The sequence below is a fragment of the Bos indicus genome, chromosome 18 (assembly GCF_029378745.1).
Source record: "Bos indicus isolate NIAB-ARS_2022 breed Sahiwal x Tharparkar chromosome 18, NIAB-ARS_B.indTharparkar_mat_pri_1.0, whole genome shotgun sequence".
NCBI lineage: Eukaryota > Metazoa > Chordata > Mammalia > Artiodactyla > Bovidae > Bos > Bos indicus.
Window position 1 is genome coordinate 22,784,604 of NC_091777.1, and position 16,160 is coordinate 22,800,763.

General features: G+C 40.7%; 1 protein-coding gene across 4 annotated transcripts in view; it reads left to right on the forward strand.

Annotated features, from left to right (window-relative positions):
• Window positions 1-16,160, forward strand: part of FTO (FTO alpha-ketoglutarate dependent dioxygenase) — a 424,275-nt gene that overhangs the window by 168,548 nt on the left and 239,567 nt on the right. For all 4 annotated transcript variants that reach the window (XM_070771936.1, XM_070771935.1, XM_019979409.2 and 1 more), the window contains one exon: window positions 8,402-8,545. In XM_070771936.1, coding sequence (XP_070628037.1) covers window positions 8,402-8,545 — 144 coding nt within the window. The remainder of the gene's footprint in view (window positions 1-8,401; window positions 8,546-16,160) is intronic.

Genomic DNA, 16,160 nt, shown 5'->3' on the forward strand with positions numbered 1-16,160 from the left:
AGAAAGTTGGGCAGAAGGGATAAAATAAAGTGTTAGGGAAACACAAACACACAACCTTTCTAGTCCTGATACTATAGAGTCTATAAGGCAATGTCATGTTTGCTGGTAATTAAGCAGCTTTCCTGGTAAACTGGTCAAACTGCTCGGTGGCTGAGATGGCGTGTGTCTAAGTCAAGATGCCAGCAAGCCCATCAAGCATTCCCTCCTCCCCGCTTTCTCCTTATCTCCCTTTCTTGTTTCTTGCATTCAATCATTCATCTAAATATTCGAGGGCCTGTTCTGTGTCCAGCAGCACTAAAGGCTTGAGAGAGAGAGAGAGAGCCATTAGCTTGACGGGTATGCCCACTAGTTTTGCTGAACTAGCTTTTCAGTTTGAGAGGCAAATATTAAATAGATAAAAACACAAATAATTTATCTTAGAGACCTAAAGTAAGTTCTATTAGAAAAGAAGAAAGGAAGGAAGGGAGGGAGGGAGGGAGGAGGCAAGGGGCAAAAGGAAGGAGGGAAGAGGAAGGAAGGTGAAAGGGAGGAGTGAAGGAAGGCAAAAAGAAGTGAGCAAGCAGTTATCGAGCATCTTACATGTGCTTTGTGTTGTGCAAAAGAGATTTCATTTTTGTATAATACAAGATGGTATAGACATCTGTCTTTCTAGTCAGAACTTTCCCAAGAATTCTTTTGAGTGTGTGGCTACTTACACATATCTGCATCTTTCCTAATTCAATCTGGAAGAGTGGACAAGGTGATTAGTGCTGTGCTGAGAGGGCTAGTGTAAAATGATGAATAAGAAGTTTGGGAAAATGTATTTGATAAGGATAACAATCATATCTAATTCAGAGTGTTCTTATGAGGATTAAATGAGTTAATACGTGTAAGTGTTTTAGAACAGTGGCTGATAGAGTATGCCTGCAAAGAATGTTAGCTGCTATACATATATATTAAATTGCTACTACCTCTACTAGTACTGTTGCTACTGCTATTACTACTACTATTACTATTACTGCCTTTTTCAATTATCCTGATGAAAAGCTAGTGGGAGACAGGAACAACCAAAACTCTGTGTGGAAGGTGATACTGTCTCCGTTGATACACTGGAATGAACACGGTAAAGCAAGAGAATTTATGTCATCAACAAATCTTAATTGAAACAGTTGCTATTGACTGAAAGCTACTACTCAGAAGAAGGGAAGTGATTTTAGTTCTATCATCCATTCTGCAAACTTCTGTTGAACTTTCCAGTGTTCAAGGTATTCTTTTAGACACTTGTGGATAGCAGTAGTTGACGTGTGGTATCTTTAAGATGTTTCCCGTCTAAGAGGAGGTAAGTACAGAATAGAGAATAGAGTAAGACTTCATGAGTGACCTGACAGGTAGATGTGTAAGACTTGAATGTGTAGGGATTAGGGAATTTTAGGACAGTTGAGGTCAGCTAATGGGATGAGGACTCAGGTGCAAATACTGTGATTGGTTTGGGATGGGGATACAAGGGGAATATTGAATGGCTCAACTTTGACTGAATCCAAGGATTGCCAGAAAAGGAGTATTAGCAGATAAAGGCTGATTCCTGAATGGGACTAGATTGTGAAAGATCTTGGATATTAGGTGTGTTTGGAGTTGGTGATGGACAGGGAGGCCTGGCGTGCTGCAATTCACGGGCTCGCAAAGAGTCAGACACGACTGAGCGACTGAACTGAACTGAACTGAAACTTAGATTAGGGGATTTCCTGGTGGCTCAGACAGTAATGAATCTGCCTGCAATGCAGGAGACCCAGGTTCAATTCCTGAGTCAGGAAGATCCCCTGGAAAAGGGAATGGCAACCCACTCCAGTATTATTGCCTGGAGAATTCCACGGACAGAGAAGCCTGGCAGGCCACAGTCAATGGGGTCACAAAGAGTCGGACTTGACTGAGCAACTAACACTTTCACTTTCACAAACTTAAATTGGTTGGTGAACTGAAAGTCGCTCAGTCGTGTCCGACTCTTGAGACCCCATGGACTGTAGCCTGCCAGGCTTCTCTGTCCATTGGCTTCTCCAGGCAAGAATACTGGAGTGGGTTGCCATTTCCTACTCCAAAATTGGTTGGTAGATGGGGGTTATCAATGATTTATTTATTGCAGTATTGACATATTGGAGATATCTTTTGGAAGATGAAAATGATAAAGACATCAATTAAACCTGTTAGTCTGAACTAAAGTAGTGGCAACAGGAGAAAAGAAGAAATTCCCTTGACTAATGTAGGAAATGTAGTGACAGACTTGGCAACTGAATGCAGTGGAGGAGGGAATGGAAGAGTGAATGAGTGGGCGAATGAATGAATGGATGAACAAGCCAATGAATGAACACACTGACCAACTACCTCTTTACTGTATGCTTGTCATGTGCCAGGCTCTCGGGTGACTCTGAGGTTGCAAGCCTGGGTGATTTGGAAATGACATTACTGTAAGCAGGTAGTTCTAAGACACTAGGGAAAGAATATAGTTCACTTTCAAACAGTTTGAGTTAGAGCTGCCAAGTGGAGAGGTCCAGCAGACAAATGGAAATTTGGGATTAAAACTTGTAAGAGATCAGGACATCTTTCCTTCTCCACCTCCTACAATAAATACATAGTCAGAAGTTCCCAAAAGGAGCCCTTCAGACTGCGTTTTTAAAGGACACCTCTGGTCTTAATTCCTTTTTTCCTAGATGACTAACTTTACTAAAGTGGCAGTGCTGTAAAAATATCCTGAGGTTTAGCTTTCTCTGTTTAGTTATAGATGTTTATTTGTGTCTTCTAGTTTTTAGGGAAATTTTTGAGCATTAATTTATTTATTAAAAGAAAAAAAAGAAATGGAGATATACAGTGATGCCTTAGGAGAAAAACATAATCCCAAACCTACATCTTTTATCTCTACTTTAGTTGAAGCTTATGATATTTTAAATTCCATGGGTGGAGAAGCCTGGTAGGCTGCAGTCCAGGGGGTCGCTAGAGTCGGACACCACTGAGCGACTTCACTTTCACTTTTCACTTTCATGCATTGGAGAAGGAAATGGCAACCCACTCCAGTGTTCTTGCCTGGAGAATCCCAGGGACGGGGGAGCCTGGTGGGCTGCCGTTGTGGGGTCGCACAGAGTTGGACACGACTGAAGTGACTTAGCAGCAGCAGCAACATGATATTTTACTGATTAGATACATACAATGTGAAAGATGTGACTATCTTGCTTTCTATATCGTAGATCATAGTCAATACACGCTATGGTCTCTGGGCCAGCCAGCTATTTTTGTAAATAAAGTTTTATTGGAACCTAGCCATGCTTATGTATTGTTTATGGCTGCTTTGGAGCTACAATGGCAGAGCTGAGTAGTTGAACACAGACCTTATGACCTGCAAGCCTAAAATATCTACTATCTGGCCTTTTTTAAGAAAAAGTTCACTCACTCTGTTTTGCGTGATCCTGTATATACAGGCTTCAAAAATTATCTTAAAGTTAAATGTAGTCTTTTAAAAAAAATGATCATTTTAAGGTTAACTTTTTACTTCTACCAAAAGTCAAAAATGATAATATTCAATGCTGGTGAAGTTACAGTGAAACTGTACATTAATGCACTTCTGTTAGTTTTTCTAATTGGCATACTTTTTGGAAAGCTGTATTAGGATATGTCTAAAGCACCATGAATATTTTTATGGTATGGTAAATCTATTGAATAATATCTTTGACCTCAAACCTAGGAAAAAATTCAAAAGAAGTATATATAAAAACCTATTTGCCTGGCATGATTAATAGTAGTGAAAAGTTGGATAAAACCTTAACGCTTTTATATTATGTGACTCACTAATTAAATTGTTAATATCATCACCTCATTGAGCAGCATTGCAAACGGTAGTTTGGAATACTTATGTACAAACAGTGAAAAACAGCATATACATTGCTAAGTATATATTGATTATAGCTGTGTGTGGATGAAGAATCACACTCACTAAAAATAAAATAGGGTAAGGTGGCAGGATTATGTTTTTATCTTATTTAAAACTTTTAATTTCATCTTATTGTTTTCAGTAACAGAAGAGGGAAAAGATTTTTTCCCCCATCACTATAGTTAACATTGCTGTTTCCTTAAATATATATGGAGAAAATCCATGCAACTTTATAGCCTTGCTTGTTCTACACATGACCTTTCCCTCATGAAGTATAAAATTTGACGTCTTTTCTGTGCCAAACAAAATGATTTGCTATTTTCTGCCTATTCACAATATGTAGGAAGCAGATTGTTTTAAGGAAATGATGTTCTGAAATTCATTTTAGTTACTCAGAAGAAATTGATTCAGTTTTTGGTTGCAAAAATGTGATTAGATTATATCTGATGACTCGCACAGAGAAGGCAATGGCACCCCACTCCAGTACTCTTGCCTGGAAAATCCCATGGATGGAGGAGCCTGGTAGGCTGTAGTCCATGGGGTTGCTAAGAGTCGGACATGACTGAGCGACTTCACTTTCACTTTTCACTTTCATGCATTGGAGAAGGAAATGGCAACCCACTCCAGCGTTCTTGCCTGGAGAATCCCAGGGACGGGGGAGCCTGGTGGGCTGCCGTCTATGGGGTTGCACATAGTCGGACACGACTGAAGCGACTTAGCAGCAGCAGCAGCAGCAGATGACTCTCAATCTTTATTTGATTTTAGGTTTTTTTTTTTCTGGTTGTGTAGAATGTTCTTGGGATTCAACACAGAATATCTGTTTTTTTCTAAATTTAAATTTTATGTATAATTATATTTTGAATAGGTAGTTACTCAAATGGTTCAAAACTCAAAAAGTATCTAAGTGTGTACAGTTGATATATGTCTCTCCTCACCCCAACCAGCTCCTCTTCCCCAGAGGCAACCAATATTATCAGATATTTTTTATCCTTTCAGTGATATTTAATAAATATGTAAGCAAACACATATGTATTTAATGATAATTTTAAAAATTTCTTACATAACTAGTAGCCTGCACACTATTCTGCACTTATTGTTTTGCTTTATTTTAGTTAACCTTGGTAAATAATAACTTATCTGTATGCGATTCTTAGAGTAGGAAATTTTTTTGAAAGCTATGATACCAAAAGCATAAGCTATCAAAGAAAAAATAGACGATTTGAACTTTATCAAAGTTAAAACTGTGATGCTTCAAAGGTTACCATCAAGAAAGTAAAAAACAGAAGCCACAGAATGGGAGAAAATATTTGTAAATATATTATAAATATATATATATATGTCATGTATCTCACAAGGTGCACATTTTTAGAATATGTAAAGAACTTCTTACAAGTCAGTGATTGAAAAGATAAATAATCCAACCTTTTTTAAAATTAAAAAAAATTTTTAATTAATTAATTTTAATTGGAGGATAATTGCTTTATAATGTTGTGGTGGCTTTTGCCATACTTTGACATGAATCCAGTCTTTTAAAAAGGTAAAAGATCTAAATAAACATATCTCCAAAGGAGATATACAGATGGCCCATAAACACATGAGAAAATAGCTGTAATCAGAATCACAGTAACAAGTGTTGCTGAGGATATGCAGAAATTGAAGCCTTCATACATTGCTGGATGGAATGTGAAATGGTGCAGCCATTTTGGAAAACAGTCTAGCACTTCTTCAGAAGGTGAATACAGAATTACCATATTGTCCAGCAATTCCCATGCCTAGGTGTATGGAAGAGAGAAATGAAAGAGAAATGAAAACGTGTATGTGAATGTTCATAGTAGCTTAATTCATAATAGCCAAAGAGTGGAGAGCCCAAAGGTTCATCCTCTGATGATTGGATAAACAGGTGACATATCTCTATGGCTGAATGATTTGATGATGATATTTGACAGTGAACAGGAACGGGATACCGACACATGTTCAACACAGGAGAACCTTGAAAATGAGACTGAGTGAAAGAAGCCAGTCACAAAGGACCGCAGATTGTATGGTTTCCTTTATACGAAATATACAGAGTAGTCAAATCTATAGACCCAGAAAGAAGATTAGTGCTTGCCTAGGGCTAGGAAGGCTGGTAGAAATGAGACGGCGTGACTGCTGAAATGGACAGGGATTCTTTTTTGGAGTGATTAAAATGCTCTAAAAATAACTGAAAAACATTGAATTATGTGCTTTAAGTGGGTAAATTTTATGACATGTGAGCTATTAATATATCTCAATTAAACTGTTACCTAAAAAACTAGTCCTGATTATAGGTTCCTTAGGAATATATATACATCTTCTGGGTGATTAGAGTTCATCTTCCTCTTTATATCTGCTGCTGCTGCTGCTAAGTCACTTCAGTCGTGTCCGACCCTGTGCGACCCAATAGTCGGCAGCCCACCAGGCTCCCCCGTCCCTGGGATTCTCCAGGCAAGAACACTGGAGTGGGTTGCCATTTCCTTCTCCAATGCATGAAAGTGAAAAGTGAAAGTGAATTCGCTCAGCCGTGTCTGACTCTTAGCAACCTCAAGGACTGCAGCCCACCAGGCTCCTCCGTCCATGGGATTTTCCAGGCAAGAGTACTGGAGTGGGTTGCCATTGCCTTCTCCGCCTCTTTATATCAGATGACTTCTAATCACCCAGCAAATGTATATACATTCCTACCCCCTCTTTTTTTTTTTTTTTTTTTGGTGACAGCAGGTATGGCTTCACCAGAGTTCATTTAACTGGTCCCTTATTGATGGGAAGTTCTGTGTTGTTTTTAATTGTTATAGAAGATGGCATTTTAATTAATTGCCTTTCATGGAGGTTACACCATACTTGGAAAAGTAAAGGTACAGGCAGAACATGTTTATAGACAGAATGTCATGAAAAAAAAAAATGTTGTAGAGTTGCCCATGGGACAAAGGCGAGTGGTAATTTAATTCTAGTTTTTGTTTTTTCTTTGTAGCACATTAGAGCTGCTGCCCTTCTATTCCCAGCACTTTGGGATCGTCATATTAAAATACCTATTAGTCAAGCTTCTGGTTTTGGCACAGAAACTTTGTTGTTTTTTTTCCCCCCAGGCGTGCCCAGGTCACATTGTGTAAAGTGGCAGTAACCATGCAAAGAATTTTTGTACCAGGGGATTAGCTTTCAAGGTTATTCCGAAGGGATTCGTTTAAATTGTAAATAATAAAATAAAAATACTTTGGGGAGCCATTTCCCTCATTGGGTCTAAAGGATATTTATAGCTTGCTTTTTATCATCCTAGGAAATCATGTCATTATCAGAACAAACGGATGCACACTCTGCCTGCATCCTCTTTTTTTTCTGACATATGCTCATTCAAAGGAGTTCGTCCCTTTGACCTCTGTTTGCTCCCACAAATCAAAGAAGGATGGGCCCGTTACCTGTTCCTTTGCTCATGCCCAGGTACTAGGTGAGGCCTTTGAACATGCCTTGAGGGCAGGAGTCACAGATTCTCCATGATTTGAGGATTCTCTTCTGCCAGTGACTTGCAGCTGCCTAGTGTACACTGTCTTGCCGAAAAGGAAAACGAATCCTTTGCTCTGTGTTTATAGCTTCATTTTTCCCCCGTTGCTGTTGTATTTTGGTTGTTTTTGAACCAGTTCCACTGTCTGTTTACCTTTTTATTTCCCTCATTGTTAGGTGCAGGGCACTTGAGATAAAGTCGACATCCTTGACTTCTTGGTTAATTAGTTATTCCTCCAATATGTACTTAGGGCCTATCCCCTGGTGGCTCAGATGGTACAGAATCTGCCTGCAGTAGACCCAGGTTCGATCCCTGGGTCAGGAAGGTCCCCTGGAGAAGGGATTGGCAACCCACTCCAGTATTTTTGCCTGGGAAATCCCATGGACAGAGGAACCTGGTAGGCTACAGTCCATGGGGTCGCAAAGAGTCGGACACGACTGAGTGACTAACACTTTCCAATAGGAGCTTATTAAGTTTTTGTTTTATATATACATACATATATATATATATATATATGTATGTGTGTATATATATATATATATATATATAATTAAGACTCAGGGACTTTCCTGGAGGTCCAGTGGTTAAGACTCCATGCTTCCACTGCAGGGGGCACAGCTTCAGTCCCTGGTCAGGGGACTAAGATCCCACATGCCTCACTATAGGGCCAAAAGCAAACAAAAAGAGTCAGTTCTAGGTGCTGTGGTATATGTAGAGTATATACATTTGGAAACAGGGTGTTAGCCTCCAGAAGCCTACTCTCTGGAGATATGAAGCCTATGCAATAAGAAAACAGCAACATGAGTGGCCCAGGGGAGGCCAGGGTGGGAGCGCAGAGCCTGAGGAGAAGGCTGCTGTAGTCAGTCTTGGGTTAAGAAGCATAGGCTGAGTTGTGAGGGCAGCAGGTAAGTGCCCAGGAAGGGGACAGACATCCTAGGAAGGGAGGCTTGGTCAACGTGGGGTTCACTTACTGTGTCGGTGGCTGGTTGTCTCTGCAGTGCTCAACAGGGACCTTGGAGTACATCTTACAGCGCTGCCAGGTGGCCCTGCAGAATGTCCGCGAGGAGGCAGACAACGGTGAAATCTCTTTGAAATCCTTGGAGTCAGTGGTTTTGAAACAAGGAGAAGAAATCCACAACGAGGTAAGGGCTTCTGAGAACTGTGGTGATTCTGTCCTACTTGTAGCTAACAAAGTAATCGGCCACGGTTTGCTCTAAGTGTAAGAGCCCAAGGATGGTTCATTGCTTACAAGGCAGTAGCCAGAGCATCGGCATTTTCATGCCAGTGCTGCCAGCCTTTGTCTGCACAGTGCACAGTGAGCCAGATAGCATATGCCGGATAGCATGTGCATGGAGGGTTCACATTCTATTAATAGGAGAGGGGACTTCCCTGGTAGCTTAGCTGGTAAAGAATCTGCCTGCAATGCAGGAGACCCCTGTTCAATTCCTGACTCAGGAAGATTCCCTGGAGAAGGGATAAGGGCTTTCTGGTGCCTCAGATAGTAAAGAATCTGCCTGCAATCTGGGAGACCTGGATTGGGTTCAATCCCCGGCTTGGGAAAATCCCCTGGAGGAGGGCATGGCAACCCACTCCAGTATTCTTGCCTAGAGAATCCCCGTGGACAGAGGTGCCTGGCAGGCTACAGTCCATGGAGTTGAAAAGAGTTGGACACAAATGAGCGACTAAGCACAGCACAGTAGGCGAGGAGCCCGGGCTGGAGTAACCTGTTCGTGATGGGCAGTAGGCATGCCTGTCCTTTGCTCCAAATCAAGGCACATCTTTTTCCTCTAAGTCTGTTATCAAACCTGCCCTTTATTCTGGGCAGAGAAATTATATTTTCCAAGGATATTAACCATACACACATCCTTGCAGTGAGAGTCTGAAACAAAAGGCAAGGCATGTAGAAATGCAAGAGGCCCATGAAGGCTAAACTTCCAACAAGGACTGATGGAAACTGAAGGAGAATCCTCAGAGCAGGTGAACCGTAGGAGCCATGCCTTTTGTTTACAAAATTCTGAAGTCTGTGAGACCAGCAGTTCTGGGTCCCCTAAGTCAGTGTTTCACAAACTGTTATTTTCATGAGTACCCTGTCAATTTTTGCTATATCTTTGGACTGCATCTGTTGTTATCTTTTCAATACTTTTTAAAGAATCAGCTCATTTTTTATGTAAATAAAAATCTTTAAAAAGGAAGCTTTATATTACCACTTTTAAGTGGAAAGCCAATATCAGCAGCCAAAAGAAAAAGTAACCAGAAAACTCTAGCCTGTGAAAACAGCAATGTTATGCTATTCTAGCAGATGCTTTTGGCTAAAGAAGGTTCTGGGCCTACAGTCTTCATTTTTCATGTTAAGAAGTGAGGTTAGTGCAGAACTTCATACACTTTCTAAAAGTCATTGAATTCTACACTGAAAATGGGTGGATTTTGTAGTGGGTGCGTGTGTGTGTGCTCTGTCGCTTCAGCGTATCTGACTCTTTGCAACTCTATGGACCGTAGCCCACCAGGCTCCTCTGTCCATGGGATTTCCCAGGCAAGAACCCTAGAGTGGATTTCCGTGCCCTCCTTCAGGGAATCCTCCCAACTTAGGGATTGAACCCACATCTCTTGTGTCTCCTGCGTTGCAGGTGGATTCTTTACCCACTGAGCTACCTGAGAATCCCTTTATGGTGGGTAAATATACCTTTAAGAAAAAAAAAAAAGGTTACCAAGTGGTAGAGAATTATTGAAGATTATCATCAATCAAAGACTTTTTCTTTGGTGTAGTTAGAACGATTGGTGGAGAATTTGGAATACAAAAATGTTCTCAATCATCTTTTCAATAAATAATTACTGAACATGCACAAAGCACTCTTTCTGGGTGCTTTTGGATAGAGTGGTAAATAAAATAGACATTCTAGTGCAGGGAGATGATGATAAGCAATAAACACCCTCCATCAGGTCATTATATAATATGTTGGAAAAAGTTAAAGCAGAGGAGATTGAGATAAGCAGAGAGCATCCCCACTGTAAGATGTCCTCTGAGCAGAGACTTAAAGGAGGTGAGGGAGGGAGCCACGTGGACATCCAGGTCACAGTGTTTCAGGCAGAGAGAAAAACCGCTGCGTGGGCTGTGCAGTGGGAGAATGCCTGGTGTTCATGGACTAGCTGAGGGACAGTCCCGTGTAAGTGGTGGGAGTGGGGCTAAGAGTTCCAGGAGATGCGGTCATGGAGAAGGTGCCAGGGGACGTGGAGCCGAAGGTTGTATTGGTCATTGGAGGTGTCTGTAAGGACCAGGACTTTCCTTTTTACTTTGAAGGTAATAGGGAACCACTAACGGGTTTTGAGCAGAGAACAGAGTTCAAACAGAGCCATTAATATTTTCTTTCAATGTTTTTTTTACTGTGATACAAGTCACATAATATAAAACATACTGTTTTAAACATATTTAACTGTATGGTTCAGTAGCACTATGGTTCACCTTGTGGTACAACTCTAACCATCATCCGTCTCCCAAATTTTTAGCTTTCCTAAACTGACACTCTGTCCCCATTAAACACTAAACTCTATCCCCATTAAACACTTAAGTCCCCATTCCCCGTCCTCAGCCCCCCTGCCCCACCACACCCCTGACCCCTGGCATCTATGTGTACTTTCTGACTCCATGGATTTCCCTGTTCTCATGTAAGTGGAATCAAGCAGTATTGGTCTGTACCTCCTGTATATTGGAATGCGTTTAACTTAATGTATGTCCTATATGTTTTGTGCCACTTCCTTTTTTCCCCCCATGCTATACAGTAGGTTCTTATTAGTTATCTGTTTTATACATATTAGTATGTAAATGTCACTGTTTCCCAATTTATTCTCCCTACTTTCCCTGCTTCGTGTCCATACATTTGTTCTCTACATCTGTCTCTATTTCAACGTCATGTAATATCTTTAAAAAGATATTTAATTATCTTATGAGCTGCTCCGTAGTTTGTGAAATATGCCATAATCTCTAGAACCAAAGGCAGAGAAATTCTGCCTTTTAGGGAAATAATCACTTCTAACGCTCAGCTAAACCCAGGAGTGACTTTCTTCACTCCCTTTTGTCTGCTAAGTAGCCTGTGTTCTCTGCCACCAATTCCTGCTGGAGACACTGCTGAGAACTAGAACTTGAGGAAAGAGAAGCATCTGTGGGCCCAGTGACCTCAGTCAGTTAGACTTGGATGCAAAGTTCTGTCTCACTCCATATCGCCTTCTGTAAACACCCTACTGTTTTAGGATCGCTAGCCTGCTAGCGATGCACCGGGGTGGATGTGTTCTTTAACACGTATGTGGGCTCTTTTCCATCCTTTCTGGTCTTCTGTGACTGACTGCGATGTTTTGTTACCAGTGATGGGTGGGGGTTGTCTGTAAAATCACACTGTTTATCTAACCAGAGGGAAAATACTGTAATCTGAACCCATGTGCTTCAGAAAGTGGCTGGCTGCTTTTGACATTGTATATGTTAGTGGGGTGGGGATGGGGCAGAGATGTATCAGAAATGTTAGCCCCTTGAGGCTAGCCTCGGCTTGAATGGGGAGGTCTTAAATCTAAGTAGCATGTTTACCAGTCTTCTCTAGTCCCCCAGTCTTTGATTCTTCAAGGTCATGTCCTTGCTTTCAGAATGAATTCCATATGTCAGGGCACATCATCAGATGCTCTTCTTTCGCCCTGCGAGTTGGCATGCTCACACTCTTCTGCGTTCTGTTGTGTGAATGAGAGCAGGAGTGCCCAGAACCCTTTCCACACTTCTCACTGTGTGCTTTCCTCTCTCTCAAAGGCCTTTGCTGGACTAATTATAGGATGAAGCCCTTGGTTTTATGTCTGCAGACTTCTGGGCTGTGCAGGTTTAACTGTGGTTGATTTTCCTTGTCTTAGATAGTTTCTAACTAAGCAATTTGGGGACTTTGGAGGTTGGAACTCCGTACCTGAAGGATATATTGTTTTTCCAAATTAAGATGCTTAAACATATTTTTGGTCAAGTTTAATAGAACTTTCCTCTGTGTTTATATAATAGTCTTTTCCTTCTTAAAAATTATCAAATGTGGAATTCATTCTTGTCACTTAGTAAATTTCCTCTAGGAGAATGTATTGGGTTGGCCAAAAAGTTTGTTCAAGTTTTTCCATGGCCAAAAACTTCATTCAAGTTTTTCCATAAGATGTTACGAACATAAGATGTTATGAACATAATATGTTGGTCAAATGAACTTTTTGGCCAACCCATTACTATTTGATGTCATCATTTGGTTCTCATTTTGTCCTGATCAGACCTGCATCTTCCTTAGAACACCTGGTAAAAGGCTTTCATGGATTAACTCTTTGTAGATTGGACCTTAGCATCTCTCCCTGTTCTAATACCTAATATTAGATATTAATATCATTCTAATATCTTTCTGCTTGAAAACACTTATTTTATTTATTACAGTGAGACATTTACCCCTGTGGGCAAGTTCCCACCCCTCATGCATAAGCTGACCTGGGATCAAACCAAGGATTGAAACTAACTTGGCAGAAGTAGGTGATGTTTGCTTACCTGTAAGAGTGATGCAAATGATTTCCAACTGTACAGTGATGTAGTGACTCAGAAATGTGATTTGGGAATCTTATAAGCTTTGCTCCCCATTGCCTAAGTTCCCAGTGACTATGGTTCAGGTCGGCAGATGGCTTCTGCTTGTGCTTCACCTTCAGATTTTTCTAAACATTTCTAGGAGAAAGCTTTTCTTGATTGACCTCTCTTTTGACTATCCCACAGAGCAGTCAGGTGCAGGTGAATTAGAAAGGTTCCAAGAGGTGATTCTCTGGGTCACAGCTCCGTAACTAACACTGTTGGAAACATGTGTTCATTTTTCTCTGACGATTCAGAAGGCCCTTCAAGATCCTGCACGTTCTCTAGACTTGTCAGAGTTCCTTCCAACACTGTCGGTATTACGTATCATTGTATTGCCATTACGCCAAAGATCAGATCATAGTGAATTTCCATTAAGTGCATGTCTGAGACCTGGGAGTGTGGTTTAAAAGCATCATGAACAATGACGGTACCTCAAGAGAAGCTGAGAGCCTGGCGGGAGGGACTACCCCCTGGAGAAGGGTTGAAGAGCCTCCTCTAGTCATGGCTAGACCATTGTCAGTCAGCCAGTACGGTGATACTGATTCTTTTCAGCCTTGAAGTAGTAGGATTTGTGCTCTATTCTGAGTCCTGACCCTTTCTTTGGTTTTGTGCAGCATCTGCCCTGCCTCTTTCCTTCCTCATCAGCAGACTTTGGGGTAGAAGGGTGGACGACTGCTTTTATTTTGGTAACTCAAACTGAATCAGGCAGATGGAAATATTTTTTGCTTTCTTAATTAATTTTAAGGAAAGTGCCAACTGCTTATCTTGGCAATGTTAGAACTGGAGAGGGCAGCATTTGATGAATATCCTGTAATAGTTTTTGCCCACAATGTCAAAGTGAAAAAGCCAGGTTACGGAGTTGATTAAAATGCATGCCAGTGGGTTTCATGCCCACAAAGATTGTATCTCATGGGCAGGACTTCCACCCCTGAAAAAAAACTCTGTTGGGTATAAGTTTCAGGGGTTGAACTTTCCTGGACCGGCCTCAGTGGAACAGGGGGTGAGCATGAATTGACAGGGTTGTTAAAACTTTTCTTGCTCAAAAATTTCATAAGATCGTGAGATTCTTGAGGACAAGGACTGCTGGGCCTTGTGGTCCCCTTTGGTCTGTATTCTTCATATCTCCCAAGTGTCTGGCATGTTTGGCTATTCATTATTAACCCACTTAATCCTCACCATAAAACTATGTGGTGATTATGTAATTATCTTTATTTTACAGATGACAGAGCTGTTCAGGAGTAGAGCCTAGAACTGACTCCAGAGACTTTATTCTTAACCATGACACTGTCTGCTTCAAAAGATAGTTGGGGCATCTAAAGAGGAAGTGAACATCATTATTTATTAAAGTGGACAAGGTCTTCCTTTGCTTCCTTGTCCTATAGCAGAGTTTCCAAGTATTCTCCACTCTTTTGAGCTTTCATTTACTGAAATCCAGACTCTGTTGTACCTTTACAGGCTGAATGAACTAATTACAAACGATAATTATTTTGTTTCCTGGGATATCATGGTTGCCAAGGCTTGTATGTTTTGTTCTCATAATGGAAGTAACCAGCCCAAAGATTATAAAAAAATTAAAAGCAAAACCCTTTCAACTCTCCCTAACATAGAGGCTTGATGCTTTGTTGACAGGCTGTTCCTGTAATGTCAACAAATTTCATGTGAAATCTAAAAAGAACTCTTTTTTTTTTTTCCCTTGTAATAAATAATGTTGTTAAACCTGTATTTTTAGAGAAGTTGAACTACACTTGTATTCATTTTCCTTTCAAAGCAGTTAAGTTTACCCCCGTTAACCACTGTCTTTTAATACCACAGATAAGGTTTAGCAGCTATTGTCTGAATATTGTCTACATTCCCTTTTTTCCCTGTTTAAACAGCTTTAACTGAAATCGGTTCTACATATCAAACAAACATTTAGTTAGTGTAAACTAAAACCCTTTCATATGACTTGGTGTTCTCAGGTTAGTTATTTGAGTGATTTTCACCATTGTTAAATCTTCACAAGTTGCTTTTGTTTGCATGAAAGTTCAGCATGGATAAACAAACAAAAAATTCTTTGTGGTAACAGGTGAAGACTATTATAACTCTGTGCCTGTATATGGAACATGATTACCTTAGTAAAGCCAACCTTAACCAATATTAAGCTGTGAAAGCTCTACATTTCTTTAGACAGCAGAAGTAAAAAGAGCTTTGGGATGAATGAAGTTGTACTTTTGATGGTAAAATTTGCTTTTCAAGTTGAAGATAAGTGATAGAAAATACATAGGAAACAACTTCTTATTCTTTTAAAGCTTAAGTTAGTCTCTCACCTACATATGTTGGAATTATTTCAGTGCAGGAAGTGGAAAACTCAACCTGAAATGGTTTAAGCCAAAGGGGCTTCAGGAATAACTTGATCAAGAGTCAGCTGATCTGACTAGGACCTGGTTTTTTAATCTGTTCATCTTGTAGCTGCTTCCTACTGCGTTGCCTCCATTCTTCCCATTCTGCAAAATGGTTGCAGAATCCTTTTCCTGAATCTTCTGACAGTCTTACTCTGATTGATCATATGCCTGTCTCCCCCAAGCCCATTTCTGTGGCTGGAGAAGTGTGGTGGGCTGATGGGCTCAGATAGGGTTGCATGTTCCACTCCCGGTATTAGTAGAGCGCTACCCAGACCACGTGGACTGAGACCGGGAAAGGCAGTGGGTTACCAGATGAATCATGGGATTTGGCTAGAGTGAAAGGGTGCTCGGGAGAGAAATATTTGAAGTTTACCGTAGTAGGTTCTTAGGAAGGAAGAGAAATGGTTAGTGGCTTTACTGTGCTTTTTACCTATTGTCATTTGCCCTGACTGAATTGAAAGTGACAGTTTGAATGGCTCTGTAGGTGTAATGTGTCCCTCCGTAATTATATTGTTCAGTTACATGAACACCTTCCTGCCAGCTCCTCCTGGCCCATGGGTAAATTCTTTGTTTATTTTAGATCCAAAAATACTTAAAATTGGTGCCTCCTGATACGTGTCTGTGTTTTGCTCTTTTTGTTGTTGTTTTTCAGTCACTAAGTCGTGTCTCACCCTTTGCAACCCTGGACTACAGCGCGCCAAGCTTCCCTGTCCTTCACCGTCTCCCAGAGTTGGCTCAGATTCATGTCCATTGAGCCTTCTAACG